Source organism: Dipteris shenzhenensis, chromosome 15, assembly GCF_047967505.1.
Source record: "Dipteris shenzhenensis isolate YYH24624 ecotype China chromosome 15, Dip_SZ_1.0, whole genome shotgun sequence".
In the NCBI taxonomy this organism is placed as follows: Eukaryota; Viridiplantae; Streptophyta; class Polypodiopsida; order Gleicheniales; family Dipteridaceae; genus Dipteris; species Dipteris shenzhenensis.
The window spans coordinates 39,512,866-39,522,645 of NC_141610.1; the positions used below are offsets into that span (position 1 = coordinate 39,512,866).

At 47.3% G+C, this 9,780-nt stretch overlaps 1 protein-coding gene across 2 annotated transcripts; it reads right to left on the reverse strand.

Annotated features, from left to right (window-relative positions):
• Positions 1-6,473: 6,473 nt before the first annotated feature.
• On the reverse strand, positions 6,474-9,426 carry LOC147893793 (tubulin beta-1 chain-like). Of its 2 annotated transcripts, XM_087386672.1 has the most exons (7): positions 9,378-9,426; positions 9,112-9,169; positions 8,881-8,998; positions 8,549-8,614; positions 7,973-8,377; positions 7,611-7,880; positions 6,474-7,466 (listed from the first exon to the last, which is right to left on the reverse strand). In XM_087386672.1, the coding sequence occupies exons 5-7, from the start codon at positions 8,364-8,366 to the stop codon at positions 6,793-6,795; spliced, it is 1,338 nt and encodes a 445-aa protein (XP_087242798.1). In that variant the 5' UTR covers positions 8,367-8,377; positions 8,549-8,614; positions 8,881-8,998; positions 9,112-9,169; positions 9,378-9,426; the 3' UTR covers positions 6,474-6,792. The 2 variants fall into 2 exon arrangements, with proteins under 2 accessions (XP_087242798.1, XP_087242797.1); XM_087386671.1 differs by lacking the exon at positions 9,378-9,426 and having other exon boundaries at positions 9,112-9,371.
• Positions 9,427-9,780: the final 354 nt, after the last annotated feature.

Consider the following 9,780-nt stretch of genomic DNA (forward strand, 5'->3'; position numbering starts at 1 on the left):
ATCCCAGCAACTTAAGGAATAGGGGCCGAATACATTATCTTGGCCACAAATTAAATGGGTGGATGGGCGAGCCATAAGAAAAGCCAATGCGCAATCCACAGTTAAGTTTTTATATGAGCAAGTCATCGCATGGTTTGGATGTCCCTTAGAATTGGTTAGTGACCAAGGAACTCATTTCCTCAATGAAACTATAGTGATCTTGACTAGCGAATTCATGATCATACATAGGTTGACACTATACTACCCCAGGGCAAATGGCTTGGCTGAGAGCTCCAACAAAACATGCTGCAAGATTATAACTTACATCGTTGAAGCGAGTAAGCCAGTCATATAGACTGGGAGCATAAGCTCATTGCCCTGCCGCAGCCTTGTGGGCCTATCGAACATCTTACAAAGTGGCCATGACTTGCACTCTCTTCAGCCTAGCCTTTGGGGTGGAAGCAGTTATACCAATGGAATCTATAGTGCCCACCCTTTGCATTATAGTCAAGGAAAGGCTCACTAAAAATGCCTTGGCAAAGCGCTCAATCAATCTCGAATGGCTAGATGAGACAAGGTTGCATGCAGCCTATTGCCTCCAGGTGGAGAAGGCATGGTGCAAAAAATGGTTCGATCCCAACCTAAAAAACAAGACCTCGAGGAAGGAGATCTTGCAGTCCTCTATAGTGTCCGCAATGCCAAATGTAAACTTAAATACACAGGCATGGGTGTGGTGGAAATTGCTCTGCAAGGGGCATGCCAAATAGCTACCTAGGATGGATTGGAAATGGATGGCTACCTTAATGGGAGTAAATTGAAAAGATAGTACGGCCCCTCACCCTGTAGACCCTCCAGCCCATCCATAGGGAAAAGGAGCTTAAGGCCGACATGGCCCAGATGAAATGTCAGGTCATCGAAGAAGCTAAGGCACGTAATGCCAAAATCATAAAACGTTAGCAAATGGCCTTACTTAAGGCAACACTCAAACATCCAGGACTGATTGATGAAGTAACAGTAGATCTAGCTAGGTTGAATGTCCAATTGCAAGGCCCAAGCTTACACATCTAGGCACTCGTGGATTTGGTAGCGAGCCACAACTTCATCTCTAGTGAAGTATGGAAAACAGTGCAGGTAACCCTAAACCTTGTTGTGGCTTCAATCCGCACAATCAACAACCAACTCTTAAGCACATTAGGGTATCCAGACTTGAAACTCATGGGTGTTCTCTTGGAAGTAGAGATTCATCTTTATGTTCTCCCCACAGAGGCAACCGATAAACAGATGATATTAGGAAGGACTTGGTGCTACGCCATGAACTACCAAATCAACTAGAGGGCTAGAACAACATCTCTCATGAATGGGGGGAGTACTATAGTAATTCCTCTTTGTAAACTTCATCTTGGCACGCTCCCATAGTACCAGCACCCGCTACTAGAGGCAAATAAATTTCAAGCGAAGGTGATTCCAAGGCCCCAGCAACCCCCAACGTTCTTGGCCTTGCTGACCATCTAAAGGAAGTCCAGGCTCAGATAGAACAAATTTCTAATCATAGTGACAATAGGGCCGTGCTGCAAGCTACTCTACCACCCCTACCGCCCACCTAGAAATGCTGTAAACAACTGTTGCAAGAAGCCATTCTTTGCACGATGCCACTTCAAAAGAAGTCAATGGCTCGGAAGGACCAAAGTAGGGGAATTGTCTTCGATCCCTTCTTGGCCTACATCGACATGGGCAGCCCCATCTAAGAGAAGTCCTCAATGCGGTGAATCATCTCAACGATTGCTAGGATCGAATTTACTACTCCAAGTACAACGGCCCCACAAGCGTTGGGTTGCCACAAAGCTCTTGGAAGCCCAGGGCTCTACCAAGGTGAGCTGGCCGCTTGGGTCCGATAGCACCGAATACGCGATCCCAACTCACAGGGGTTCAGAAGGTAGTGACACAAGAACCTATGTCAACTCTAGATGCGATTCCATATGAACCTACCCTTGAGCCCGTTGCAACGAACATGCCCCCAAGCCTCCCGACTGCCATGATTCCACGAATAGTGCAACTCAATGAGAAGGTCGCCAAGGTCATTGAGGAAGCGACATAAGAACCGACCCCTAGAAAGGGGGTAATCACACAAGAACCTTCCTCTAGGCCCGTGCACATGCCATCAAAGGACTCCTTACTCAATAAAGCACCCATAGTGCTACTTGGACATAACCTGCCTATGTACCACAATAACCTATTTTTGCACCGGTTACAACCATAGAAGAACCCGTGTACCCTACCTCAAAAGAGTCCATCAGAGTAAACACCACATTGCCCATACACCCCTGACAAACAGGATGAGGCACAAACTCAGCAAGTGCTCTACTTGGCTGATGACATGGTATGCAGCCACTTGTCATTTGTCTCCATTGCATTCCACATAACCATCACGTCCAGGTCTAGGTGAGTCTGTACGGTAGGCATAGCACCACCATGTAGCCCACAGGTCCCTATATGCCAATGCAGCCATTCACATTCATGGTTAGCATTAGGTGAATACAGCCAGTACATTTTTGTGCATTATCTTCATGTTTTGCATCCTTGCACGCTGACCTCACAAGTTTGTTCGACACCTAGTACGTTCACCTCGTTTTTCCCTTCACACAATGCCCTTAGCATCCAAAGCCCCCTCCTTTTTCTTTTTTTTTTCCTTCTTCCCCGCTCTACCCTTCCCCCCCCCCCCCCTTCTCTCCCTCCTCCTTCCCCATGCCCCCCCCCCCCTCTCTCTCTCTCTCTCTCAAGTTTTGACAATTGCTATCCCCACGATCATCGCCTTTTGGGTATCCCCCACGGCCATCGCCTTCCTGGTAACCCACCAACCATTGCCATAGCTCCCATCCCGTCGACCCATCGCCTATCCTCCCGGCAGTAGGGATACCAAAAACTATAAAAGGCTCCCTATCCCCTCGAGTCGTCGCCTTAGCAAAAACAACAAAACTCTGCAGAATTTTTGCAATACCTTCCTCAGCCCTCAACCCTCTTCCAGCTTGCATTCCAGCCCACATTGAATGTCCTCAACCTCCTCCTCCTCCACCAACTCTTTTCTCACGCAACTACCCTCCTTTTTTCCCATAAATCTCAAGAACAAATTCTCGGAATTCTAGATAGAGCTCGGCCTCCACCCCCTAAATTCACAGCCCACCGACCCCTCCGAATCCCGAAGTACACCCTTAGTGACAATCCGAATGCCCTGTGACATTCCAGCAGAGGACCTACAAATGGAGGAAGAGATCTCGACGTAGCAAGTCACTCGAGATCCATCAATAGCAACTGTAACTACTCCCTCTAAGACATCCAGAAAGCTACTCCAGCTCCAACACAAGGGGAGTACAAGCTTGTAGGGTCCCAGATGCACTTGCCACTTGGAGAAGCCTAGCTGCAACAACTCAACGAATGCGCCATCCACTCCTGATATCCCTATGAGGGGCATGACTACACCCTCCACTACCACAACACGGCCACATATTAAGCCCTCGAGGAGCCAGAGGTTCAAGCCTCCTTAGCACTGATAGGTCTTCGATCTGTGGGTGGGCTGCCTCCCTTGTCACTTGGACATGAAGCTGCTCGAGGAATTCCTCTAGGCCTACAACTCAAACACCAACGTTGGCATCCTACACGACACAACAGGCACCCCCCACTTCTACCACCTCAACGTGGATGTGGTGCACACTGCCTTCGGCCTCCCCATCATCCGAGAGAAGTACTCTCAGAAGAAGAAGATTCACAAAGCCCTCGGTTAGATTTGCAACTACGACCGAAAGAAGCGCAAGGGCCGTATTCACTTCTCTGAGATCACCAAGCCAGAGTTTGAGAAATTGGCACGCGCTCTCTAGTGGGCTGACCCAGCAAGTCAAGCATACGGACCGCCACCAATCCATCGTGCCCAACGTTCTTGCATGATTGGCAGTGCCGCATTTCACCAATTTGGCAGAATACTTCTGAACCTAGATGCGGGAGGACCTCAAGACGCATGATAAAGTCCTCCACAATATACGCTAGTGCTCTACCATATGCTGCAACAACAACCGCCAATTGGATATGGGTTGGCTGACAAAGGAGCCACATGACCCGTGCTAGCCGAAGAGAAAGAGACAGTGGTGGTTGTACCTAAGCGACCAAGGATAGAGCCCAGTGCCACTCCTACCAGCTGTCCCTCTCAACCACCCCTTAACAGCCAGCTGCGTGCCCAATACGAAGACCGACAAGTGCAAGAATTTCTACATGGGCAACACTAAATCGAGCACTTTGATCCATGCTCCAAGGGCAAGGCTGCTACCTAGGACCCCATCAATGTCACAACTTCCCTAGGGATGACACTATTCACATTGACCTCCACCTCGGAGTCCAAGGCACTCAAGTCACCCCCTCTGCACCCCAAGTCTCGACCCTAAGAGACTGCCTCCTTCTCATCGACTCCTTGTCATCCCCGTGGGACCGACTCATAGAAGCCCTCCAATTTTGCAACGCACCCTAGTATCAGACCACAGGTGACTACAACACCATGTCAGTCGAGCAGATCTCGCGCGTCGATCAGATGGATCTCTAGCTGCTGCTATTGGGTGCGATGGCCCAACTCCTACAGGTGGTGCGAATGATTTTGCAAAGGAGGCAAGAGCACACCTCCCAACTATCCTCCACTCGCCTCCAGGCACAACTTAGTGCATGCACGATAGCCATACGCTTCTAGTCGCCGCACAAGCTATACGGCAAACCGTCCTCAACAGAGTGAAGGAGTATTGAAGATGCCTGGGGTGTACCTATCAAAATCTTAAGGATGAGATGAATTTAACAATATGCCATGAGTATAAATTATTCAAATTAGCATGGTTGTGTTCTATATTAAAAGAGCTTTACATATGTCTTTATATCTTAAAATTTAGGTAACACATGAAAACGCTACATTAATTTGAAAGGAGATGGGTTTTCATATTTTAGTACATTTTTTGTTTTACCCCCCCCCCCATCCAAAAGACCTCCCCCCCCCCCCCGGGCTTCACATATTATGAAAAATATGTACAAATCTTAAAATCTTGCATATTTTTAAAGATATATACCTTATATTTTATGGAAAAGGGACATGAGATTTTCATATTTTTCGCTTGCAGATTTGAAATGTGTTTAGGAAATCCATGTTTTTAGGAAACCATGCATATTCTATATGGGCCTTGTCCCCCTATACCCTAGATTTTGGACAAGGGTAGTAACATATTACACATTGAGTTGGCTCCCTAGGGCTCGAAGTTTCCATCACTAAGCTCAAGGATGATCTTTCTGCCTATGAATCCTTGGTCCAAACCCTCATGGACCAGTTGGACAAGGTAGAATCTAGCCTTCATACTACAGAAGAACGCAAGGTACAAGTCGAGGAGCAGCAAGCCAGACTCAAGGAGGGACCCAACATGCAGATCCAAACCCTCCAGGATCTCTTGGCATAGGAGCATGTCCTCACCGTAACCATGCAGGCAAAAAACGAGTGCCTGCATATCTCTTTGGCTACCTAGAGGAATCAACATTGGAAGACAGTTTGGGATAAGGATACATAATGTGTCCTTGTTAGCCCTGTGGCAACAAGGTCTAGAAGCATAGCATGGAGCAACGAAGATGAGATCATTGTGTTTGTAAAGTAGCGACGGCAAAGTTTCCCTTGAAATCTAAACGGAGGATTGTCAAATCCTTTCTAGAAGTGATCCAATCATACTTGCCAAAGCACCCTAACTAACATGGAGCTAATAAACGCAATCTTCCAAAACAAGACACACAATGGACTACATGTAATAGCAGCTCGAAGGCGAACTTTCATTGCTTCATCGAAAGGTTAGAAGACATCCTGGCACCAATAGACGCGAGCAACCTAATCATCATACTTGGCGACGTCAAAATCGACTAAATCCACGCATGTGTCGAGCTTTTTGATGGACATACTACGAGGAAAATCGTGCGCTCAAATAATCAACCAACCAACAATAATTTACCAATCAATAGTAGACCACATTTGGACCAACATCAAAGACGAAGCATCATTGTCAAGCAAAAGCCACTGTTACTGGTCAGACCACTCGAGCACGTAGATTCTGCTACCGAAGAATGAGCTCTAAACCAATGAATAGGAACAATCACTCCCCATGCGCCCACATTCACTCCACCAAGGACACAACCAAATGCAACTACAAACCCCAAGATCGTCTATCAACTAAAACTCAAAGGGGAACATGCAAGCCTAGTCTACAAATCCTCTCCTAATGGAAAGCCACCACCTTCTCTACTATTCTAACCCTGCCGCCACCTTCTCTGTATGTACACATCTCTTCAACTCTTTGGCATGAACACTGAAATTTTTACCCTGTTATTGGATTTGTGTTTCAAAAACTTACTATGCGTGGCTTTTTAGAATTTTAAAAGCACTACCGCAAACATGTCCACAATCCTCGGACATATGAGGTTGAAATTGACAAAAGGAAGACGTAAAAGGTATATTGTGTTTTTCCAAAGTTATTGCTCTAGAGGCAAACCACAAAAAGTTAGTATCTCACTCATGCAAGGAGCTGAAACATTTCAAAATTTCCTGGTGAATTTCATAGGTGTCGCAACAAATAATGAACCCTCTTGGCGATCATGCCTTCAGCAATGGACCTGCAAGACCAGAAATCGAGCACAAAAAGCAACAAAGGATCAAATCGAAGCTTATTGGAGTCTCAAAGTGACAGGATGCGGAGGGCACAGGATTTTTTGAGGGGCTTTTGCACGCTGAATCGTTAGCTATGTCCTCAAAAACCTCTTCTAATTTGCAGCTTCTTCGGCTTCATCTTCGTAGTCGAGCTCGTCCTCTGCACTGGCGTCCTGGTACTGCTGATATTCAGACACCAGATCGTTCATATTGCTTTCTGCTTCCGTGAACTCCATTTCATCCATCCCCTCACCTGTGTACCAATGCAAGAAAGCTTTCCTCCTGAACATGGCCGTGAACTGTTCGCTCACTCTCCTGAACATCTCTTGAATTGCAGTCGAATTGCCAATAAACGTGGACGCCATCTTCAACCCGGTAGGAGGGATGTCGCAAACGCTCGATTTGACATTGTTGGGAATCCATTCCACAAAGTAAGAAGAGTTCTTATTCTGGACGTTGATCATCTGCTCATCCACTTCTTTAGTGCTCATTTTACCGCGAAACATGGCAGAGGCAGTCAAATATCGGCCATGACGAGGATCAGCTGCGCACATCATATTCTTCGCGTCCCACATTTGCTGAGTCAGTTCCGGGACGCTGAGAGCCCGATATTGCTGCGATCCCCTCGAAGTCAAGGGTGCAAACCCCACCATGAAGAAGTGGAGGCGCGGGAAAGGAATAAGATTGACTGCAAGCTTGCGTAGGTCGGAATTGAGCTGGCCCGGGAATCGGAGACAACATGTCACTCCACTCATTGTTTCCGATATGAGGTGGTTCAGATCGCCGACTGTGCTACACCAGAAGATCATTATTTCTCACAACGAGGACACCAAGAAAAGCCTTTCAGACCACAGAGAGTGAATTTCATGATAAACAAAACAAAGACCACGAAACGTCAAGCGGCTAATGAAAAATTCGAAGAAATGCTCACAGGTCGGTGTGGTGAGTTTCAATGTGCGGAAGCAAATGTCATATAGAGCCTCATTGTCAAGAACCATGCATTCGTCGGCATTTTCGATAAGCTGATGCACGGAGAGTGTGGCATTGTAAGGCTCCACTACCGTATCGGAGACCTTAGGAGAAGGAAAAACGGAAAATGTGAGCATCATTCTGTCGGGATACTCTTCTCTGATCTTAGAGATCAACAACGTCCCCATGCCGGATCCGGTGCCTCCTCCGAGAGAATGACAAAGTTGAAAGCCTGTAAGGACATGCGCAACGACAGTACGGACGGATGAAGATCGATTGCGCAAATCAAGAGCAAATCAGGAGTGCAAAACTGTATGAACTTACCCTGTAAGCAGTCACAATTTTCGGCTTCCTTCCTCACGACATCCAGAACAGAATCAATGAGTTCCGCTCCCTCGGTGTAATGACCCTTGGCCCAGTTGTTGCCAGCACCGGTTTGTCCAAAGACAAAGTTATCAGGCCTGAAAATCTGTCCAAACGGACCAGTTCGAACGCTGTCCATCGTTCCGGGCTCTAGATCAACGAGAACGGCTCGGGGAACATAACGGCCGCCACTAGCTTCGTTGTAGTACACGTTTATCCTCTCGATTTGCAGATCGGAGTCACCCTGGTATCTCCCTGTGGTATCGATTCCATGCTCATCACAAATTACCTCCCAAAACTTGGCACCGATTTGGTTGCCGCATTGGCCAGCCTGGATGTGCAGAATCTCACGCATGGTTGACGGATCTGCAGAGGGGAACCGGGAGGAACAGCGACAAAATCAATAGAAGAGGCGGAAATCTGGACGGAAGAACCGAGAAAGAGCGTGATGCTGAAATGAAGAGACGAAGCAAGAGCAGATCTGCTGTTAGCCACCGAGTAGGAACAATTGAAGAGAGAAGGGGGGAAGAGCATCACCTAAATCACTGATGCGGCGTTCGACGGCGGATTAATACGGAGCAACAGCAGGTTATAACTGGCAGCCTGCATGAAAGCCAAAGGATCCGATGATAAGCGAGTAGAATATTGGATGTAGCTCAATCGCTGCTGATGCGGAGTTACTGTGATCTGATCTCTAAACGTGCAACACAGAAACTGATGCGGAGTTGGAAGAGCCTGTCTATCAACGCAAATTGAGCTTCCAGCCGATAATAACACAATCCGCAGCAAACTCGAAGAACGCCAATACAGCTCATGAGAAGCGTGCAAGATTGGTGAACGCCAAAAAGCTTGCAAGGCGAAAAGTTTACCTGACCGGATGCTATGCAGCTTTAGAGTGGAGGAAAAGGAGCGAGCCGCAATATTCTGGCGGAACAGCAAACAAGCTTCCTGGGCATGCGAATAAGAAATGATACTGCAAAGGTCGGACTGTTTCGAAACCGATGCATCGTTTAGCAGAAGAAGCAAATGAGCAGTGTGATTCATGAGATGAAGAATGTATGTGGAGATTAAGCAGAATCCGGAAGCGAAAGAGAATGTACCTGAAAGGGAGGGAACGAAGCTACGGTGAATGCGTCGAGGTGCCTGAAGCGAGCTGGTCTGCAAGGAAAAGAGGGGGGATGAGCGAGCAATTAGGGAGGGGGGATCAAACGGAATGAAATCGGTGAGAGAGCTAGATGGAAAGGCAAGCAAGGAAAATGCGTGAGGAAGATGAAGGAGAAGCTGGGGAGGGAAGCATGAGAAGCTTGTTGATGAAGATGAAATATGGTGAAGAAGAAGATGAAGTGAAACGGTGAAGAAGAAAAACCTGAAGATGAAAAAGACGATGATAATGATGCTGCTGATGAAGCAGCTTGGAATGCTAGCCCCAATGGCCATTATAAATCCCTTTTCTCATTGACCCTTTCTCCCTTTACTTAACCATACCCCCCTTCGGTTACCTACCCCCCCACATTGTTACCCCCCCCCCCCCCTCCCCCCAACATGCGGAAGTGTCGTCCTCCCATTGGCCCTCCATTATGTTGTGCATGTGGCAATCTTCTTACATGCACCTTGCCCTTGTCATGCCACCACATGACACCTTCTCATGCCCACTATGGTGAAAAATAAGTAATGGACATGTAGGCCATTGGGTGAATCTTTCCTCAATATATTACAAGTATTAGCCAATGTTACTAGTTTCAAGGCTCCCATGGGCCCAAACTTATAAG